At 35.7% G+C, this 23,950-nt stretch overlaps 2 protein-coding genes and 1 long non-coding RNA gene across 3 annotated transcripts in view; 2 read left to right on the top strand and 1 right to left on the bottom strand.

Annotated features, from left to right (window-relative positions):
* The window catches only part of LOC147069038 (uncharacterized), a 9,777-nt gene extending 6,002 nt beyond the window's left edge, over positions 1-3,775 (top strand). The window contains exons 3-6 of the mRNA XM_085951702.1: positions 887-1,244; positions 1,543-1,692; positions 2,084-2,159; positions 2,610-3,775. Of these exons, the coding sequence (XP_085807828.1) occupies positions 887-1,244; positions 1,543-1,692; positions 2,084-2,159; positions 2,610-2,768 (743 nt within the window). The 3' untranslated portion in view covers positions 2,769-3,775. The remainder of the gene's footprint in view (positions 1-886; positions 1,245-1,542; positions 1,693-2,083; positions 2,160-2,609) is intronic.
* Positions 2,821-23,950, bottom strand: CycC (cyclin C). Its single transcript, XM_085951705.1, has 3 exons — positions 23,176-23,950; positions 16,406-16,495; positions 2,821-15,434 (listed from the first exon to the last, which is right to left on the bottom strand). Exons 1-3 carry the CDS (start codon positions 23,764-23,766, stop codon positions 15,312-15,314), a joined length of 804 nt encoding a protein of 267 aa, XP_085807831.1. The 5' UTR covers positions 23,767-23,950; the 3' UTR covers positions 2,821-15,311.
* LOC147069037 (uncharacterized) lies at positions 18,357-21,062 on the top strand. Its single transcript, XR_015071282.1, has 3 exons — positions 18,357-18,747; positions 19,001-19,226; positions 19,341-21,062. It is a non-coding gene; the product is annotated as an uncharacterized LOC147069037 (long non-coding RNA).

The following is a 23,950-nucleotide window of genomic DNA, read 5'->3' as shown; positions in this document are numbered from 1 at the left end:
TTTTACACTCACGGTGCTAATTGTTCTATGTTTAGCGAACAAACCTTTTTTTTATTGGTATATTCTTTTTCATAAGGTTTTGATATTTTCCGAAATTACACTCTAGTGCCAGAACTACTCTAAGCAATGTCTTATGCGTGAACAGCGGCAGAGTTCGCTATGTGCGCGCAAGTCTTGACAGGACCGTGGATGCGCGCTGAACGAATTATGTATTAATGATTTTTGATGGTTTTTTCACGAACATGAAAGGATGAGTCTCACTGCCGCAGTATGTATGGGCTACATAAACATTCTGTCGGGCAAATCGAGCGCACCACATTCGTGTAGTGATATAATGTAATGTTGGTGATTTGATTCCTGGTATTTTTATTGTTGACGTACTTGTGCATTTCGCTAAAAACTCAAATGGTTCATGATACGCTCCATCAGAATTTATAGTTTATATTGTGCAAGTGCCATTTACTAGACTCACATCGACGCCACCGCCTTGCATGCCGAAGTACATCACCGCTAATAATCTCCAATTTGGACTAATCACCCACTCGGAGTTATTTTTTTTTTTTTTTGACCATGTCCGATCCTAGTAGGATTATATGAGCCTCCACAGAGTAGAGGTTTGTATTAATAGATTTTGTTTTTTTACGAGAAATGGATGTCAGCCACTTGCTCAACCTATTAGGTCCATACCCTGACTCACACACAAATTAAAAAACAATATGTGTACTTGCCAGACCCAGGATTCGAACCTGGGACCCACGGCGTGATAGTCCAATGCTTAAGCCACGCGGCCACCGTTATTACCACGAGTTATTAGTTTATTTTTAATCAACTCTGTAATTTGCTTCCAGTTATTTTGATATCAATTATTTTAATCTATTGTTCACAGGACCCTCTCTACCAGCTGAGATGCGTGACAAATTAACCAAAACATCAAAAAAGGATGTGACAATCAATGTTGACAGTGATGCGGAACACGAAGACGCTTCCAATGACGAAATTGACACGGACATCGTAGGCCCCTTGCCCCCTGGCTCTGAAAACCTCCTTAAGTCATCGACACACCGTAAACTCGAAGAGAGAGCTCTTAAAATGAAGATCGGCTCTCTAGAAGGCTACGATGACAAGGAAGTATTGGCGGATAGGAGAGAGGAGTGGATGCTGGAACTGCCCGATGTTAAGGCTGCTAATTTGGGTCTCGGACCGCGCCAGTTTAGAGCCAGAGCTGGCCCTGATTTGAGTGACAGGTAATTGATAGAAGACATAATCTGATATCAAGAAGGACATAATCATCTGATAAATACAGAAAATATTCCAATTTTACCTTTCAAACAACATTTACTCATTCACTGCGGACCTGTTAATTACTATTTAATCACCACATTTTATTAACATGCTAATAGTATCTAATGGCCAACTAATTGGCAACGCACCTGTTGCGTTGGACGCACGGAATGAGTTAATATGAGAATGCTCTTTGCAATTTGCCGCAAGATAATATAATATATGGGGTGTGTAAAATAAATTTATTTTTCTTGTCCTTAGAACTAGTTGGACGGATACGCCAGAATTGAAGGCATTGAAGGCGGCCGGAGTACCAGTTGTGACAAAGGAATCGGCCATTCGAGATATCCAACGGGAGGCCGAGGCGGAGTTCATACAACAGAGAGACGCCGAACAGGAGCTGGCCGTTAAGTAAGCTAACTTAGAAAAGTGATACATTTGTTCAGATTTGTTGGTTGAGTTCAGCATTAATAATCCTAGGGTTATTAGGTTTTGATAGGTCGCTAAGGTTTACGGTTTACCAATTCTTTGCTTTACATGGTTGCCTCTTTAGTTTAACTCATTTTGTTGGATGTGAGCACGAATTATTCAAAATTCTAAGGCAGACGATATACTCCTTTTTCAAGACTCTTGTTTTCATAACATTGTTTGAATAGAACAATATATAATTAATCTTTCGAAAGTGTGTTTATATATAAGTACATATTTAAAAAAAAATAACGGTCCAAAGCCTTGGGCGATACTGAAAAGTGTTTGCATGTTTGATGAGGTTTCTAAAATAACTCCTTGTTAATATTTACAGGAAGCACAAAAAGAAGAGTAAAAGAGACGAAAGCCTAGTGGAAATTCACCAGAAGAAGTTGGAGAAGAAGAAAAAGGTATTATATTCTTTTGGTTCGTCTCGAATTAGGAGTTTTGAAGGCAGTTTGGTTTTCAAATCAACCGATTGTATGTGTGGTTGTATTGGTAATAAGTTCATTTTTTTTTTTCTATTGACAGCCCTAAAAACAAAATGGCGGTTTGCATTCTGTTTTGACTTTATGTTGCTTTTGTTATGTTGCTTTGTTTAAATAACCTATGTATGCATTTCTCAGTGTTTTAAGTGATTATTCATCTAAAAAATAATGGTCAATATATTGGTTTTGGCGGCTTACATAAAATTGACGAGGAAGTATCTTTCCACAAGTATTTATAGCTAAATTTTATATTCAAATGTCTGCTTTGATACTTCGATACTAGGTTTTATTCAACATCTTTGCCCAATATCAATAAATTTAATCCAATATCCACCCGTATCCAGGCTTAATAACCATTTTTTTTATTTGCAGAAAGAGAGAGATGAAGATGGGGGATCGAAGCGTCGGCCATTCGATCGAGACATCGACCTCAAGGCGAACAAGTTCGACGAGGCGCAAAAAAAGTCCATCATGAAGAAAGCACAACTCCTCGATACGAGGTTTTCCTCTGGCGAATCCAAGTTCCTATGAATCGTGAATTAACGGAATGGACAGTAACATTATGAATTACTAGACAGATGGGTGCAAAAATGGTAGTGAAATGTATAGAGCAGTTTGGATTTATAGAATGTGGAGATAACTTAACAGACTTCTTTGTGCTAGGACCAATCGTCAACCCCCCCTGGATTACACAAATACACAGTGAATGAAACAACAGCATGTGAATTTTACGCAACCAGTTCTACAAATTCTTTAAAATAATATATTACTTATTCTAGAACCATCATATCTTGGCTGCAATTTTATAGTACTGTGTGCAGTGGTAATGACTTCAGCGGGGGTCAAGGCCGTATAAGTACAGACGATTCCGCTTAATTAGGTCACCAGTTAATTGGGGCAGTCGCTTATTTGGGCCAAATCTCAATAAACGTAAACCAAGGAACTAACAATAATATACATCTCTTAGTTGGAGCAACATTCCGCTTAATTGGGACAGTAAATTTAAGATCACATTATATATTACATAATGTTTACCGTCGCGTCGGTGTAGCGCTGTGTCAGTCGTAGTGTAGCGGTCTACCATGACCGTACTGCATTTATTTACCGTTACACCGCCGCACGTGTGAGACGTAATGCTGTTTGTCAATTTATGACCCTTTGCCATGATGCCAAGAAATGATTTGACACTTAAGTTGTGATTATCCTCAGATGCACGTCGTGTACTGTCACGGCGACAATTTAGTTTATGGTTTCGTCATTTTGCAGAATATTTTGAACGATCACCTTCTCTGTAAATTCTATGATGGAGAGTGCCAACTCTAATGCATTAGTATTTTGAATTATTATTCAAGATAATTTCAATTAATTTTAACAGTTTCTACGTGTGCGTACGTCAAAATTACTTACGATATTACATCCATAGATAATATTTTGAACAGAACCCAACCTGCAGACCATAGATAAAAGATGACATTCTTATAGAAAATACATAGTGCCAACTGCTAAAAACAAAAAAAACACAATTTTGACTTGAGTAGAAAATGAAAAATACATTCATTGAGTCATGCAAATGTCGATGCAGTGCTGTACAACGTGAGGTGACCTCATTGTTGTTCTGGTGATTTCGGCAGATTTTGCCAATTGACAATCTTCGTTTAAAGGTTCAAAATGTGCTACTGGATAAGAGCATCAGTCTGATAACAAAACACCAAGAAAAACAGCATTACACACTTTTTCCCAGTAGCGGCAGCTTACTGTGACGTCACGTGATAGTACCTAACGTGCAGCATAATATAATCACAACTTTACATGTAACATTTCTTAGCTGGCTAAAATTAAAAGCCAGACTGTGGATGCAATTTTTGATGTCATTAAATCAAAACATCAAAAATTAGATGAAGAAGACGATCCACCTGTGCCTGCTACTAACCAGGACCAATTAAACAGAAACGACTGTATACCTGAAAGTGCGCAGGGATCCATAGTTTCACAGATCGCCATTAAAACATCTGCAATGATGATATAATGGTCCATGCTCATCTAACAAGATCAGTTGCCTAAGCTCCTGTCTTAAAATGGTGGTTGGTTCTTACGGCACCGGGACCAGATATGTACACCAACCCCTGAGAGATCTATCAAAATCGGATACCTATTTGGAATCGTGCAAATAATTATTGTAATATTAATTACCTATTTATATAATTAGTAAAGAAATTACTATAAAATCACCTGATATTGGTGAGCTATGTCGTTTAAAATTCTGATCTTCACCACACAAGTTCAGCCAGGCGGACAATATTGAGAGGCACCAGACGATGAGTGGAATCAGATTAATTGGTCGTTTAATAGAAATACATTATTATTTTACTTTTTATGTCAGTTATGGTCGCACTTTAAATATACATTTACTTTGTGAGAACAGTTTGTTTGAACGATGACACATTTAGGCAGTAGGCTGCCATTTGACATAAATATACCGTGTCTTGGTTACTTTGCACGTCTGGAAATTGGTGCAGTTCATCGTGAGGTGTTGTATCAGAAATAGATGGCTTTATAGTGTTGAGATTAATCTAAAAACCACCAAAATACAAGAGAAAGAAGGAAGAAATTGGGTAGGTGGTCATATTATATAGTACCTATCAAATATCTGATAATAATGAGTGTTGTTAAATATTTGATACCAATCAATATCAAAATAATGATCTTATTAAATCTAATGAAATTGTAACACTATACCCCACCCCGTTTACATATGCATGTATTATCGCGGCCATAACAAGAATAATTACAAGATAAAAAGAACTTTTTATATACAACGTTTTTAAATTTTCTGTTGAATCATATAAACTTGACTTGACTAGCTTAAACGATCAAAAAAATTTGTACTTGATAGAAATAATACTGAAATGTCATATTGATTTGCATAGTAACGCACGTATATATTAATAAGTTAGTTGCTAGGACCCCAGACCCCTAGCAACCAATAATGGTGTCGAAATAACTTTTCATACAAAACAGAATTATCTGAAAATGAATTCAATTCTACTTAAAGATGGCTAAAAGTATTACAAAATGCATTGGCATTGTGTTCTGATGTATTCTAAAAGTTTCAAATGTCTAGCTAGTCGGGAAGTTAGTTAAAAATCGATTGCAAGATTTGTACCGGACAAAGAACCACCGGACAAATACGAATACGAGCTAAGAAAAACGTTGTAAAATGCACATGTAAACATGTATTATCATGCAAGTTGCAAGATTGCGTGCATGAATCGATAAAGAAGCATTAGAATGATAGTGGCAAACCTGCCGGTAAAAAAACGAACTACACCGCGCACTCATTTTGAGGTTAACCGATTTTCATTACCTTTCAAATAGTACTATAAAATGACAACATCGCGTCTCGCTTACTCGTGAAGGATAAGATTGGCGAGACAGTCAGCACTTTTACGTGTAAACAGTTATTATCGCAATAGTTTAAAATACGCACTTGCTGCAAGTAAATCCATGCACTATTATTGTCTAATGCTTCACGAACAATGGATTTTTTTATTAATCTCAATTCTATACGGTCATCTCTTTCCAGTAAGACAGTTCACGGCGAAATTTAATGTAGTATAATCGGTTACTCCACGCCAACAACTTTTAATATATAATTAATATCATGAACGACTAGTGCTTCTCAATATGTAGTGGGTTTGTTCCGGCAAGCAATAAAAAAATGCAGGACTGGTTCAAATCGATTTGTAATTAGCATGTGGGAACAAATCTAAAGCGCCGGCTAGACGCTCATGCTTTACCACAAGCTTACCTGCGCAAACCGGTTTGTATCGGAAAGCCCGTGTGTATGGAAGGGAAAACTGAAACTCGCACAAACCGAAAAGCGCAGGCAAGTCGCTGCCGTCTAGCCGGTGCATATTGTCGTGCTATTTATTACCGAAGCAATGTTTTTAAATAAAATTACTATATATATGTAATGGGTTGATTTTATTATACATTTATAATATTATAATACATATTAGGGTGACTGTTTAATGGCTATTGTAAATAAATGTTTGAATGAGTTGTTGGGAGAGCAATCTTTGGTATAGTAAAATTAATAGATAGCGTACTATTACAGTTTGTTTAAACCATCTCAGTATCATTTCGGCATCCGTATTGTATATATTTTAGTTTTAAGGTCAGCTTTAATGGTCGCGATTTAGTGACTGGCAGTTTAGCAGGCACAAGAGTGAAGTTAGCAACGATCAGGCAGGAGAATTTAATTCGGCAAATGTGACTCGTAGCATTGTCGAATACAACATAATGACGTTATTATTTTTTAATATTTACACAGCTGTAACGTCGTGTTTGACCTTCTTCTTTATTTTACAAATTCTCTTTCATACCGTTCTGTCACATTCACCGTACCGTACTAATTTCATGGTAAAACTACAGTAGATTCTTCGAATACCAAAAATCAGGTACTTCAGAGATCTGGTAGATCGATCTCACGAATTACGATAACCCATAATACTTGACCAATTTTTAAATTACATAATATGTAGGAAATACATTACTTCAATAAAACCACAAATATGTGCATTCTTGCACCATGTACGCCCCTTTGTTGGATGATGTGGAAACCACACAGCGCATCGAAGAATACTTGTCGCTCGCAAGTCTTCTTGCATCTTTTTACTATCAGCATGATGAGAGGCTACGTGATACGATTTTAGTAATGTGGAGGAATGCATAAAGGTTCCCTAATAATATCATGTTTCAGGATCGAATCCTGTTTGGAAAATTTGGTTTTCATTGCATGTGATGGACTCAGAACATCGACCTAATAGTTGGACAAAGCAGTCAAGATTCACAACAGTTTTTTTTTTTTTAAATAAACGTGCTGTTGCGTTTTCGTACAAGGTGGTTCAGAGAGATAATACTTTTTTTACATATTCGCATTTGTGATCATATTTTAAAAAATTTCCTTGATTACAGTTTTTAGGTAATTATGGTCGTCAATTATTTATGTCTTTAATTTTTCCTTAAGTTATTTTGTGAGGTGTTTGGATGTCGATTTCGTGATTATGTTGCCCACACATAGTTCCGAGAGTCCATCGCTCCTTTTCTAGTATTGGGCAGTCGTTGATGACATGCTACACTGTTTGAGACGTGTAGGCGTCACATGGACAGCACAGCAGTCATCGTTCCTTAATTTAAATCTTTTTAGTACTCCGTGGCCTGTATCTGTGTATATATCTGTGTTCCTGGCAAGAGTGGTGGAGATTATATATATCAATCCTGTGGCGAATGTTCCACAATGGATTGTAGTGACAATGAATGAAAAAAAAATATTTCGTGAAAACATCACTCGATTTATAAATGCATAACACTCCACGTTTGATGTAATTATATTATTGCTAACGTCATTTTAGTGCCAGCTAAACAGACAGTCTCGAAATGGTTAAAAAGTACAATGTACAATATATGTAATTATTTTATATGATTGAATAGGGTAGTTATCGAGAGTAGTTCATCATCTAATTAGATTAACCAACCTATAAGCATTTAAAATAACACCTGACATAGGAGTTATTCATAAATGACATCTCATCATTTTCAGTGTTTTTTGACCTCCCATCAGTGGCGCACCCAGGATTTAATATTGGGGGGAGGCCCAAAGTGGAGTATGTAAATTAGTCCATAGGCTCCTTTTCTTTTTCACAGCCTAATTTCTCGTTTATCGGTCTTTTGTCTATTGCACTCGGTGTATCTACACCATGGTCCCCACATCCCGAAACGGGCCGTCAGGCTAGGATATTTGGCGGGCCCCCTACCTACCGCTAAGATTAAAGGCAGTGTGAAACACTACATTAACGTTTTTCAAATTTTGTTTTAGTTCAGTGAATTATTGGCGATTTTTAATACATCTACTTTAATAATGGAGCTGTCGAGTATCGACACATAATAATCAAAAAATATATTGCACAATTATATAATTGAAAATGTTTATGGTCATGAAGTATGCGCAGGCGACTTTTTTACTATTAAAGTTTATGATGTGTGTTTATCTCACTTATCTGGTCGACCCGACACGCCGGGCCCCCCACAGCCCGGGCCCCCAGGGTTGAGCCCTGCAGCCTTCCCCAGCCATGACCTACACCACTCTGGAATTCGGGTTGACACCGAGAATTTTTTGATAGTTCCATTAGGGATTGGGTTTCTAAAAAAACCTGACATTAGTGTTTCGAAATTTTTGTGTTAGAAATTAAAATCTAAGAATTTTTTCTAAAAAGGGTGCTGGAGAATTACAAATAATTTTTTTGCCGTGTTATTTGTTTAAGCCCAAGTATAGTTTATTGGCTTTCAATTTCAATGTTTAAAATCATTCTGATAATTTTCATGTTTGGGGGGTGCCAGAGCCCCTTGGACCCCCCCTGGGTACGCCACTGCCTCTTATCACCACTATTGAAGTCACGTTTGGAAATTTTTCATATTATGATTATTTTTATCAATCAAAGCTGTTAAAATCTTGTTAAAATTAGTTTTTAAACGGCAATGTATTTAGACGATCAGTTTGGTTATCCGTTCAGTCTTAATTGATAGTTCAGTTGGGAAACGGTGATGTATATTTACACATTTTTTACCCTTTAAAAATGACGCCCACGGTGGCCGCGCGGCTTAAGCGTTGGACTATCACGCCGTGGGTCCCAGGTTCGAATCCTGGGTCTGGCAAGTACACATATTGTTTTTCAGTTTGTGTGAGTCAGCGTATGGACCTAATAGGTTGAGCAAGTGGCTGACATCCATTTCTCGTAAAAAACAAAATCTGTTAATACAAACCTCTACTGTGTGGAGGCCCATATGATCCTATTAGGACCGGACATGGTCGAAAAAAAAAAAAATGAATATTAATTTTATAACTTTCTGTATACATTGGTTGGTATTATATTACAGTACCTTAATTTGAAGAAATAATATTTCAATCGAAATACGGCAACATAGTAATTTACACGTCAATTTAACTGGCAACCCTAAAAACGGATACGATAAGTGATGGAAAATCCATCATGTCTCGTCTCCGTTTTGGTTTCAGTCGGCCACTTCAGTTTTGCATTTACACATCAGTCTAACTGACAGCTCGACTGAAACAGAGACTGATTGGACATCAAAACTGATTGTTTAAAAGCACCTTTAGAACCCACAATTTTTTTAAAGGTTCGGTTCCATCGAAAATTGCAACTGTGATTCCAACTGATTGTTTAAAAGCACCTTTAGAACCCACAATTTTTTTAAAGGTTCGGTTCCATCGAAATTTGCAACTGTGATTCCAACTGATTGTTTAAAAGCACCTTTAGAACCCACAATTTTTTTAAAGGTTCGGTTCCATCGAAAATTGCAACTGTGATTCCGGGGCTCACTTTCGATGCTACCATTTGAATGCTAAGTAACGATATATTGTTGTTCGTAATAACAGTGAGAAATGCAACCCACAATCATTGTTAATGTCATAATACTTGAAATAGTAAATTATTTTGGGATACCATCAAACCGGTTTTTATTTTGGGATACCATCAAACCGGTTTTTATTTAGTTTTTTTTTTGCATGTAGTAAGATGATTTACATATTGGAAATCATACTTATTTATAGTTGAGAAGATCGAAGTAGGTACCTACCTACTTTGTTATAATAGCCCGTTTACACGTGCATGGATTTGCTGGCGGCAGTACGTATTGTCTCGACAGATTTCGTTATATGAAGTGTCTATTTCCAAAAACCGGTATTTTAGCCTATAGTCAAAAACTAACAAAAAACAATATTTAATGATACCAAAAAATATTATTTAAAATAACTTCCAGCGAGGCTATTCTAACATATCACTGAATGTGGTGGATATACCACATTTTCACTTTATGTTATCAGGCAGTTTAATTATCACAAGAAGTTAAAAGTGCTATCTTTTAACACCCCTTTTCTTGGCTGTGTTAACTTTTAGAGCGAGATAGAGTACGTCAATTGGTTGATCGGCCAATTGGAAATTCGAAAATATCGTCATTGTTCTGGCAGAAGAAGAAGAGACGATATAATACAATCACGGAACAAATTTATAAATAGAATTCCGATAGGCTATACCCCCAATACATTTTGAAGTGGGGTTTTGAATGTGTATTGCAGCCTTCAAATACACCAATATTGAATGAGCATCAGTGCATAAGCCAAGAGCAGTTGTCAGAATGAAGGACAAGCTTAGAATGATGTATTCTTGACACGTGTTTAAGTTTATCCCATATTCTTCCACACTCGAGATTAGTTGCCTGTTACTCCACATCGTTAGGTATTTCAGTTCTCATTAATGGAGTTCCCTGAATACAATGGAATAAAGAAATTAATGTGAAAAATGAATCATTTAATCTTGAAATCCCAAAACACCGTTTATCACAAATATTGAATTGAGAACTAGATCAGTTTTTGGAAATACATGTATCAATGTTGGATTTAGTTCGGAAAATTTGTGTCGAGTCAATAGTTATTTTGGTTTTTACATCATTATTAACATCTATAAAATAAATAATTGTTTAGTCTATAACTTTGTAAAAGCCGAATGGGCTATCGATGATTTGACAGCGGCATAGGTGAGAAAGGTTGTCATTGCATGTACGGACGCGCCACTCGATGTACTGTCGTTTTAGATCTGAGATGTTAAAGCTAGCCGTTGGAACGCAGCGACCCCGACAATCATAATTACCATTAGTGAAGTGATTTTAGATTCGACAAAAATAGTGCACATTTTGTCAGTCATACCTAATTATTTTCATTGAACCAAGCATACAAATTGCAGACAGTATTGGTTAGTTTATATAATTCAATTAAACCCTGCCAAAGCCAAACCATAATAGATAAAAAATATTCTTCATTCATTGACTGCTGACTAGATAATTACTTTTTAATTACCACACTTAAATAGCATGCTAATTATATCGAATGGCCACCTGATCGTTACGTACTAGGCGTGTCTAAAATGTATTAATTATGTATCATACAATTTATATTCCCAATTCAATGAAGACAAATAAGTATGACTGATAAAGTTTAGTGTGCACTATTTTTGTGAAATCTCTACTGCCATAGACAATAGAGTTTGCGTATGACCAGCGACTTGACTGTTTTTGTACCAGTAGTGTCGCCGCATTCCAACTGCTACCTTTAAATGGTTTATTAATCATAAGTGTTTTGTTTAGGTTATTTTTTTAATAAACATGTTTTTTTTTCGTAAACTGTGTTTTATTTGTGTATGCTTTGTAAACGATCAAACGAATAAGTTCGATGTCCGCTATCAATTCTTGGTGGAAAGCGATTGTACCCAGGCACACCATAAATAGGCAGGTTGTGGCACAAAACTGTAATTTTAGATCGTAGTTCTAGCTATTGATCATACCTTACTATAGTCTTGGATCATACATAAAATAAACCATTGGGTTCAACAGGTTGTAAGAGATTTCGAGAGTGTATAAATCAAAGCGTAAGTATTATAAAATCAACAAAGTGGCGTTTAGATAAGAAATTAGTGTGTTATCTAATACACAATCAATCAAAAAATATAAACATATATGAGGAAAACCATCAGGAAAGCGTCACCGCTTCACAAATTAATGAATCAAAATAATTTATGTTGGAGAATTAAGATCTTGTCCGCATGGCGCAAGTCCTATCGCGATTTACATTCAGCTCGAACAGGTGAAAAACTACATTTATCTGGGACAACAAGTGTCTATAGATGGATGTATATTTGATGAAATTGTTCGCAGAGTAAAGCTAGGCTGGAGTGCTTTTGGCCGCCTGAATAATGTCTTCAAAGGTGACCTTCCACTGTGCCTAAAGCGTTCAACCAGTGTGTGCTTCCTGTAATCACATATGAGTGTAAAACATGGACCCTAAGTAAAAGAGAGATCCAGAAACTTAGAGTAGCATAACGTGGTATGGAGAGGTGCATGCTGGGCATAACACGAAAGGACAAAAAGAGGAATGACTGGACAAATTTAGTCATCCAGTGGTATCCAAGAGGTATTAAACGTCCGTAAGGTAGACCTAGAGGCCGCTGATTGATAAAGTTATGCAGAAGTATGTGGCAACGCAATGCGCAGGACCAAGAGAAGTGGAAGCAGCTCGAAGAGGCCTTCATCCAGCAGTGGATGGATTCAGGCTGATGATGATAATGAGTCAGTGTCTATGAGATTTTGTATTTCGGGCTAACTTACATTACGTATTCTCGGCACTTTACAAACTAGGTTACGTAATTTATTTTGGAGAAGCAATAAAAGGGTCACGTTCGATTGCCAGGCGGTCATAATTCATTTTGGAATGGCTGCGATTATCCAGAATCTAGCGTTGGCGGGCGATTGTCACGCGTCGTCAGTGCTAGTGGACGGCTCAATTGGTCACATGTACCTGGAGAACACGCAACTTGTTACTCATGTGCCATGTGGACAGGCTCTAAGACACATTTAAGAATGTCTGATTAATAAACAACCAAGGAATTATTTTTACAAAAATCGTTTATTCATTTGTCTAATTACAATCTAGCTTAATACAATAAGGAAACATAATATATTTATTACATCGATTACATATAAATTATATTCAACCACTATAACCAATTTCAAATATATGATTGGTGGTATATTTATGGACCACCGTGTTAATTATTTACCTTCGACAATAGACAAAACCTGGTTCGTACTTTAGCATTGAGAACCTCTTCTATGCTTCACGATATTACTATGGCAGTATCTGACAGGCCGCAGATTTTTAATGAAACACGTTGAATGTAGAGCGAAGCTCTTACTAAAATAACTAATATCGATAATTTGTGGCATAGCATTTCATAATTATTCAAACAGATGTCACTGTGTTTAATTTTTTAGATTATGTGAATCAATCGACAGTGACTAGTGATTTGAGTTTAAAGAGATAACTCACGAAATTTGTATGTGCGGCCTGTCGATCACGGCCTCGCCTCATAGAGGGAGAAAACTCACTGAAGGCATAGAACCGGTTAAAATGTACAGCTATAATTATCACCACAAATAATGTGTAGAACGACTCCTTTGCAATTTTGAATAATTCTAGTTTACAGGATAGGAGCATGAGATGTAGGTTAGGTACTGCAGGTTGATCGCCAATCTTTGACAGCACAAAATGAAGAAAAAATGTGCACGATTGGGAATGGCTTTTCTAAATTAACATCACATTGGTGGCGTGTCGAATGTCTGCGTGCAGGGCGTCCAATACTTCTTTAATATTGACACACAAAGTAATTACGCCAAATACTGACAATGTCTAATAAAAATCAGCAAATATATTATTAATCTACCAAACACAGTTATTACTGTAGTATAATAAAACAAAGATTTCAAAACACAAGCCTATTCACGGGAACAATTAACATTTTGAGTATTACATAACTACAAGCCACTTCACGGACTTTGGAATGCAATTTCCAATAAATTGTAGTAAAAATGAATACATCTGGACGGCGATTCCTGAATGAAGCAGTGCAAAAAACGTCACCGAACCGCTTCAACTGAAGCTCGTAAAATTTTTAGTTTTACAGGAGCTATTATGTGTACAGAGCTTCGAGTGAAACGGTTAAACGGCATATAAGTGCGAGTGAGAAAGCATTCAACATGCTTATACCTCATGTCCATGCGTTAGAGTAAGATAGAAAGTAAACATGTCAAGACGGCACTATATTGTCAATGTCATGAAATTAAATAACATTTTTATCCATTTTGGTAATGACTTCATATTTAATCAGTACTTACCGTTAACGTTGCATGATTAAATCATTCATTGTTGAAGTACGTAACCAATTAATTTTTAAACACGCTAGTTACGTCTCCAATATAACAATATTACAACAAGATTACAACACGGAATTTCCATTGTATTTTGCAAACAAACATGTGTGTTTCTGTATTACAAAATCACAATAAATACATCCTTAAATGAGAATTGAAACACGAAATAATAATTTTAGCGGTAATATGTGGTAAATGTAAAACAATTGAAAGTAAAGCTTTCTCCAATATTACGTACGATACGAAATCTGACGTTTATTATGTCAAACGGAGAGTTGCGAGCGCCCCTACCGTCAAAGTATGTGTACTACCAAAGCCTGGCCTAGTGACACCCAGCGGTTGACTTTGAATATGCTACAGTTGAAGTATGTTGTGTAAATGTTTGCGCAACTGGTCACTTGTGCTTCATAATGCTTCAGTCGGGAATCGCCCTCCTGGCAGGGGTCATATAAACACAGTGCAGTAGTGAATCACTGCGCTCCGTGGAGTTTGATGGATAAAAATATGTACAGATGAGTAAACAATGATATTAATTAAAACCAAATAAAATGAATTTCATAATTTATTTTTCACGACTGTACTCAAACAAAACCAAATGCCGCCTATTCGACGCTTGCATTCTGACGGTGCTGGTTTACGGTAGCGAATCATGGTACCTTACGAAGGCACAGAGCAACCGTATACTGACCTTCAAGAACAGATACTAGGTGTGCTGACACGCTGAGAGTGAAGAGGCCACGTTTGGACCTGGCTCGGCAACGTGCTATGGATGCCAGAAGAGAACCTCATCCTGGCTTGCCTGTTCTTCAAACCAACCGAATTCCGGTGTCCTTGAACCCGGCTAAATACTATCTATATCGATGCTGGTTTAACCTGAAATGACACAAAAAAACCGCAGGGATTCTTGGGAGGCGCCGTGTGGTGTCCATATGCTCCAATTATGGCCGAAGGAGAAGAAATCTTTCTAGGAAAAATTGTTTTAAAAAATTATTTTGCATGATGAAGTAGCAATTGTCTAAACAAGTCAATGTAGCATGGCGTATGTGGTTCATAACACTTGGCTACTATAGTATGCCATATTAGTGGGCGGGAGTTGTAGGTAGGTAATGTCTTTATTTTCCTTCAAATTATGTCGTGAGTCGAAGAGACACCAGTATGCTGGTTGTAGTAGTCAGGTTAATAACGCAATCACGATAGGTTGCAGAAGAAGTCCAATATTGTTTATGGTGTCTGTTGCTATCGCTGAGGGGCGGGCTTCGGTTTGGGCATTTTCGACAGTAGCGCTTGGATTTCTTTCTTCTCGTCATAGCTCCGCCACATTTCGTAGAGATTTGTAATGTACCTTACTATTTCTTGAACCTGAAACAGTAAATAAGATAATAAATGAGATACTATGTACTATAATACTACGACCATTCGACCCAGGGAACTCAGAAATAATGGGAACTGAAATACATAACGGGTAAGGCGATAGCAGGTAACCGACTCGAGTAAGGAAGAATCCGGGTTAAACTTACACACGTGTCAAGAATACGTTTTACATCGAATACTGAAAACTGCTCTCGGTTTAAGATTTACGCTCATTTAATGTTGGTGTATTACACACTATTGCACGTGCATAATGCGTGCTTCATTTTCGTAGGACACTCACACATTCAAAACCCTGCATCAAGATGCGTATTGAATATAGCCTATCGGTATTCTATTTATTATCTGTTTTGTGATTCGACCTTTACCTCAGTGTGGTGTATTATAGATTAGATTTATTTTAAAACCTCAGTTTTATCTCGTATTTTGGAAATAATACATTATTTTCACTAAGCTGGCAAGAATTGATATTCCCAGACGACAGAAGCATTGAATCACCCACTGAGAAAGCTGGGGGGTGGCGACTCTAATAAACAAGAACTTGACGGAGAGAGTAGTTTATATTTTACAGATAGACAGACAGCGTACAATTTACCATAATCATTTTATAAATTAGATATTTACAATGACACACCCTGCAGAGGGGCGTGCTCCCAACTGCTGATTATTTCCCAGTCCCAATGCGTAGTATGACAGCCAGGCTTTATACCCGTTGCCTAGTTTCTCACAATTTTGGGACCAGGTAAAATGTTTGTTACGATGTTGGTATTAATAATATTTTATGTGGTCATTAAATAATGTTAATTTCTGAGATGAGATAAGGCAAGATATCATAATGACATAATATGTCTTTTCTGTAAAGTCTACAGATTATCTAGGCTACGCTCGAAAAGATAATAAAAATTCTTAATTTTTGACCATTTTACTATTGTTACTATTAAAAATTTAATTCAAGATGTTACCTTTTCCATGTCGACATTAAGTTCCGCAAACCAGCTCTTTAATTCTTTTTGGAGAACAACGCAGGCTATATGGAGACATCCAATTGCAATCTGGAAAGTACAACAATTTGATTAAGTTTTGAGGTTAGGTGTTTCAGTCATGGGAGCAATTTATAATCGACGAAACATGAACCCTTAATGTAAGAGAAATAAATAGCACAATGTGACGTTGAAATATGCATACTACTAACAGATCATGCAAGAAACCAATGGAAAGGCGGCAGACAAGAACTGGACAAATGCAGTTATACAGTGGTATTCAAAGGGTACGATCACAAGGATGACCTAAAACAACATAAAGTGCAGCTAGGGGAGGCCTTCATCCAGCAGTGGATCGACCCCAGCTGATGATACTCAAAGTGCTTTCAGAATCTTGCGATTTTTTGCTCTTCACTACAATTGGCTTCTGCTTCTTATCGTGTCATCACCTATCGGAGGTCAGCCACCATCAGGGCAATCTTTGCTCTAATATCTGCGCCCAGCCGAAATAGTTCGCTAAAGTTGCACTTATTGTTAAGCCACAAAATGTGACATCGTCCTCTGCTATATTTCTCACTGATCTATTCTTGGAAACCAAGTTGGGGAATGCTGTACTTTTGTCCTCTCATAATGTGACTGAGGTACAGTGAAACCCCAATTCTACGGTTTTCAAGGGACCCTAAATAAAAAACGATAAATGTGGGATATATAAAAAAAACTTGTTTTTCTCGTGGATTTTTTTCGACGTCTTGAATTATTTTCAGTTTCTCACAGTTCTAGTTTTATTGATGGGGGGCATTTTAGTTGCGACTTACAGAAAAAATCGTGATACAAGATGCGAGGCAAGCCAGAGTGCCGACCGACCTGTGCAAACATAACGATGCGATTGAAAGGTCTGTATGTATCATAAACAATTCGACGAAAGCGAAATGAAAAAATATTCAACAAAAACGGTCAATCGGGGTAATATTTGTGACGGGACCATAATATTTAGACGATAGATCGAGGAAAACGACAAATCGGGGAACGGTTAATGCGGGATTATTTAACATTGTTCTTATGGGTGTTTGGCGGGACTTTCTAAAATGAACGATCAGTGCGGGAAAATGATTTATGCGAGAATGGTAGATCGGGGTTCCACTGTTTTGAAATTTTCTGATTTTGATACTAAGTACGCAAAAGTTTTCAGGATATGTCTTGGTTTAGCATCCATACCTACATACCGGTAGAGGTAGGCTGTGGAGATTTGACATAAATAGTGCACATTAAACTTCGTCAATCATACGTATTTGTTTTCATTGAATTAAGAATACAAATTGCATCTGGCCATTTAAAATTCATCTGAGAATAATTACAAGATAAAAAGAACTTTTTATATACGTTTTTAAATTTTCTGTTGAATCATATAAACTTGACTTGACTAGCTTAAACGATCAAAAAAATTTGTAGTTGATAGAAATAATACTGAAATGTCATTTTGACATGTCATATTGATTTCCATAGTAACGCACGTATATATTAATAATTTAATTGCTAGGACCCCAGACCCCTAGCAACCAATAATGGTGTCGAAATAACTTTTCATACAAAACAGAATTAACTGAAAATGAATTCAATTCTACTTAAAATGGCTAAAAGTATTAAAAATATGCATTTGCATCGTGTTCTGATATATTCTAAAAGTTACAAATGTCCAGCTAGTTGGGAAGTTAGTTAAAAATCGATTGCAAGATTTGTACCGGACAAATAAGAATACGAGCTAAGAAAAACCTTGTAATAAAATACACGTTCAGTATAACAATTGAAGATCTTGGCATAAAAACATCAAATGTCCACTTTTTTCCATTTTCATTTTATTGCATTTCTATATTCCCTATGTATGGTTACATACAACTGTGCAAAGATATATTTTTAAAAAAAATTATAAGTCCCTCAAATCCGCTCTCAAAAATATGCCACTTTTCTAAAAACAGCAATAGTCCAAGGAATTTTGTTTGAAAACAACAAAGGTCCAGTAGTTCCACACTTTTATCACCAGGCGGCGTTAGGCGTTAGTATACATTCCATACTTGTTAGTGCCTGACCTGTCAAAATTATCTTTCATTCGTTCAGTCATTGGCATTGCCATTTTATGAAGTTCCTTAACGATTGTTTGTATATTTTATCATGGAATGTAATAGGATACAGACATCCGAAACGCCTCGTAAGAGAAAAGTTAATAAAACCAAGCAAACATTAATAAAAACCGCCAAAATAAAGGGAAGTGATCATGTCAATCATGTTGGGAAACGACTCTCAAAAAAAGTTATCGGTGAAGATTGCAGGTAGGAATAATTATGTATTCATAACATATATTCAATTAAAAACTTATACATTATTAATACGTACTAAAATATTTACTATGCTGAATAGTTCGTGTGATTAAATTTAGTTCACAATGGCTGTGATTACTTTGAAGTTATGACTTCTTTCGAATGCAAAGCATTGTATTTACTATGTTGTTTTATGTAAATGTATGTATGATTGTAATAAAGTATATTATGTAGGATTGTATTTAATTGATTATTATGTTTTCAGGTGCAAGAGGTTTCATTGTTTTACAAAAATAAATGAAGATTTACGGAAAGAAATATTTGAGAATTTTTATGAAATGGATTCTAAAAATCAACAAGATGGCTATATATCTGGATGTATAGAAGTAGTACCGATCAAGAGAAGACGTCCGAGAAAAAATACTCCGATAATAATAAATGATGTCAATGATCATGGTATATTCAAGCATTCAGCATCATATAAATATAAAGTGAGTATTCATTGAATTAATAAAAAATGTACATTCAAATTAGGCATTACACCTATTATACCTAATGATAATGTGTTTGAAAAATTAATTATTTTTTCTCTTTATTTACTTTAGATACGATCTACATCTGATGGTATTAACGAAGAAGTCTGTATGAAGGCATTTGTGGCAATACATGGTATTACGCATTCCCGGCTGCGACGTATTCAAGACAACATCACATTTTCGGGTTCGGCTCCTATGGACAAACGAGGAAAGCATCCAAATCGCCCAAGAGCAGTGCCTGAATCAGTGATTCAGTTGATTCACATTCATATACAATCATTTAAGGCACGTCAAAGTCATTATTCTTTCGCGAAAAATAAGAATGTTAGGTATCTTCCGGAAAATTTGACTATTATGAAAATGCACGAGATGTTTTTAAGTAAATACAGGCTTCAACTAAACTATGACACATACTACAGAGTATTTACAACTAGATATAATTTGTCATTTGGAGCTCCTCGAAGCGATACGTGTTCATACTGTGATTCAGTTACAACCAAACTGAAATTACCCGATCTCTCTGAAGATGAAAAACGTAAGATTGAGATAGATTATCAACTTCACCTGGCTAAAGCACAACAGTTTACTACAACGAAGCGAAGATTAAAAGAACTCGCAAGTGGTTCAAGTGATACCACAGTCATATCGTTTGATTTTATGCAAAATTTGCCTTTACCGAATATGGTAACAAATGCGGTATTTTATTCCAGACAGCTATGGTATTACATTTTTGGGATACATGACTTGGCCAGAAATGATGTATATATGTACACGTATCATGAAGGATTCGCCAAACGAGGTCAAAATGATGTAACATCTTTGTTACTACATTACATAAACCACCATCTGCCAGCAGGCACGAAAACATTGTATATTTTGAGTGACGGATGTGCTGGACAAAACAAAAATTTTGTTATGATTTGGTTTTGGTATATGGTGGTACATGTATTAAAAAAAATTGAACGAGTCATCCATATATTTCCTATCAGAGGGCACACATTTTTACCAAATGACGCTGACTTTCATTTGTTCAGCAGTGCAAGGAAAACAATCCTTGCAGACGTGCCAGAGGATTGGGATAAAGTTGTATTGGATGCCAGAAAAACTCCTGGGCCCTTTATTCTGGAGAAACCGGAGCAAAAAGATTTTTTAAATATTAAAGATACGTTAAAGCCTTACTTTAAGTCATCCTTCGGCAGAGATTTTCATCTTAGGCAAGTTAGAATGTACAAAATAGACAAGGATTGTAAGGGAGAAGTGCTTTGCAAACATCTCAGTTTCTCTGGACTGTGGGATAGATTCAATATAGTGAAAAGACATCAAATGCCAGTCACGATTGCGTTTAAGCCAGCATATCGTCGCTATAGGATTTGTTTCCCGAATAGACCAAATGTCAATTTTACAGGAGACGAAAAACAAATTTCATTGTCGTATATTTTAATATCAGTAGATGTATCAATCATTCTTTCGATACTGTATGATTGCAAAATTATCTAAGAATAGATTCCAAGAGTAATATACTGGTATAAATCATTAAATGCACAGAAAATGCGTTTTATTTACAAGTATTCACTGTGGATATTCGGGAAATTTTTAGCGCTCTCTCAGAATAATGGATATTCGGGACAAAACATGGACGTTCGGGATTTAAAACCGTAGCGTATTGCTGCACGGCCCACAGATTACTGAGTGGTCAAAAAGTACGCGCCTCAAATGTTATATTTATATACACGATAATTGTTAATAATTACCTCTACTATTTAAATACTTAATGATCATAATTACCCAAGTTCGTATGTAATAATAACATGCGGTAATCGCTTTTTCGGTTTTTTTTCGGATTAAGTAATAAAATAGTTTTTAAGTAATTAACTATTTTTTTATTGAACGAATAATTCACAAGATTTAAGAATGTACCATTCTAATAATTAAACATACTTACATAATTTTTTTAAATAACTTCTGAGAAAATATATTATAAGGTATCTACTACTTTAATTATTAACCGCCGTCACGGTCATTTCTCCAATATTTTATGATGGTACTTACTCGTACTTGCTAACAATTTTATATTAATACTTTTTCCAAAAAAAAAAAAATCTATTTATATATATCTGTATATTATTATATCTATATATTTCTATAATTGACAATTAAACTTATTACAAACCACCAAATAAATATTATATATTTACTATTGTAAGGAATAACAACACAAAATAATAGCATGTATAAATTAATTACCATTAGCTGCTAATATTAGGTAGGTACCAATATCCTTAGTATATAATATCCACCAAATAAATAGTTACTAACATACATATTAAATTAAATTAACTATCAGCGCATTCAAAAATAAATAATAGCATCGCCTTTATTTTCATAGAAATACCTAGATTAAAAGTAAAATAAAGACAAACAATGTTTGATTAATAATAATTTGAAATAATAATTATTTTTTACGTCATAGTAGTTGCCGGGTCATACTGTAGAATTCATATAACCGTTGGGATTTTGTGTCATTTATCAAAACAAAATGCAGTTATTTAGGTTAAAATAGTCACTTCCACAACTCTACTGTAAGTTCAGGGCGAACTGGTGATGTATCAGCTATGAATGATCTCTTCAAATTTGATGAATTCACTATTAAAACAATAGTAACGTTAAAAACAATATCAATAAGACGAAATTTGAAAGAAGTCTCCGGACGGCCGAAACATATGAAAGTGGGCGTGATTGTTTTAGAGATAGACAGCGTGAATGTGGGAGCGAGATGCACGGCGTGAGCGCGGTTTGATTGGCTAAAGTCATATTCGGGAAATAAACACTCAGCCAGAGATATATTTCGACCAAAATTAACTTGGATATTCAGGTACGAATAGTTGGATATTCGGGAGAACACCACGGAGTAATTGTAACTTAACATGGCGTATTCGGGTTTTTTAAAAAAATATCTCTGTTCCTAGATAAAAATATATCGTTTTTATATATGATTTCGGTAGAGTTCGATAAAAGAAATTGAACTGCATTAAAATGTCGATTTCGACAAAAATGGATATTCGGGAAACAAATCCTATAGCGACGATATGATGGCTTAATTCCATTGAAAGGCGCAAAGAAAAAAGATATTTTAAAATTAACTAAGTATTTACAAAATCCAATAAATGCATCATTTTATGAAAATTTGCCGTGTGACAATGATACAAATGATAACGTTGAAGAAGACAGTGAAGGTGTGAGTGATCAAGACTAATCAGTAGTAATATGCACATGATTGATTTATTTTAAATATTTAATTGAAGATTTTTTTAAAACATGTAAGTACGTAGCTTAATAATTGGTTATGATGTGTCAAAACCTTCTTAAATGTAGTATTATGATTAAAAAATAACAGAAATATATATTTTTTGTTTTATTTAATAAAATTATAATTTTATTCATACTATTTGCTTTTCCATGTTTTCAATTTTGTTATAAAAACGACAAAGGTCCAAAAATTGTGTAAAAACAGCAAATGTCACATTCATTTCTTTTTAAATATCTATTTAACAAACATCAATTTGATATTTTATTTACATACATGCAGTGCATATAAGGCTCCTCCATGAATCTTCATTGTCAAATTATTAAAAATGTGTTTGACAACCAAGATATTATGTTTTTACCCTCTCCTGAAAAAAATGACCTTTGTGACATTTGCTGTTTTTATGCCAAGATCTTCAATTAGATGATGGTATTCTTAAAATAAATGAAATTAGCATTGTCTTCACCTAAACGTCTTATTTATATTTGTTGAATAATCGTGAATTTAGCTGTCCGGAGAGCGAAACAACCTGCAAAAATTGAGACGTCTGGCAACGCTGGTGTTATCATATTTTTATATAAAAGAGTACACAAAAGTTACCTGATATGGTGGGTAAAGTAGACTGACATCGGTCCTTAGTGAGTCATTAATGATTCTCCAAGCGACAGTCAAGAGCTGGTCCTCCTGTCCAATATCCTGGACGTAAAGCAACAGTGGTCTGTACGGCTGGTATACTATTAAACAGCAGTCTAAGTTCTCGAGCAGGTAAAACTCACACTCTAAAATATGGTTAGTTCTATATGGAAATTCTTGCTGTCCATATGCATAACTGAATTTGTTTTTAACAACAGTTTGACACGTCGTAATAAGACGTGAGTTAGATATTACGCCGAATTCTTCCACTTTCGACGATAGAAAGATACAGGTCGGGGCTAATAGGAGCGGGTCTATGCATTTCAGCGAGTTCCTCGCGTAGAATCGCTTGAAATAAACTGTTGCCGTGGCGATGACTTGTTGACGAAGTTTCAGTTGCTCTCCTAGTACTTGGATGAGGCTCGCGAAGAAATTGAAGATCTTCTGGTATTCTTCTTCGGTCAGGATGCCGAGATCGTGCTGCCTGTCGCGTACCAGGTCCTGTTTGTCCAATATCCATTGCTGGTGGTGGGAGCTTTGCCAGAAATTGCCGGCCATTATTTCAAACTAAATTACGATTTCAGACGTGTAAATCTTATGTATTTCTGAATTTATAATACAATATGGTCATAATTTAAAACTTCTTTCGTACAAATATATAGTAAAATAAAATATAGAAACAAATAAACAGAAAGGTCGAGTCAAACTATGTTGACAGACCGCTTGATTTCTTTTTGACAAT

This window comes from Rhyacophila brunnea, unplaced genomic scaffold (genome assembly GCF_057557595.1).
Source record: "Rhyacophila brunnea isolate RB1 unplaced genomic scaffold, BYU_Rbru_1.0 scaffold_24, whole genome shotgun sequence".
NCBI lineage: Eukaryota > Metazoa > Arthropoda > Insecta > Trichoptera > Rhyacophilidae > Rhyacophila > Rhyacophila brunnea.
The sequence above is the reverse complement of the archived record's forward strand: the minus strand, read 5'-3'. Positions and strand labels throughout refer to the sequence as shown.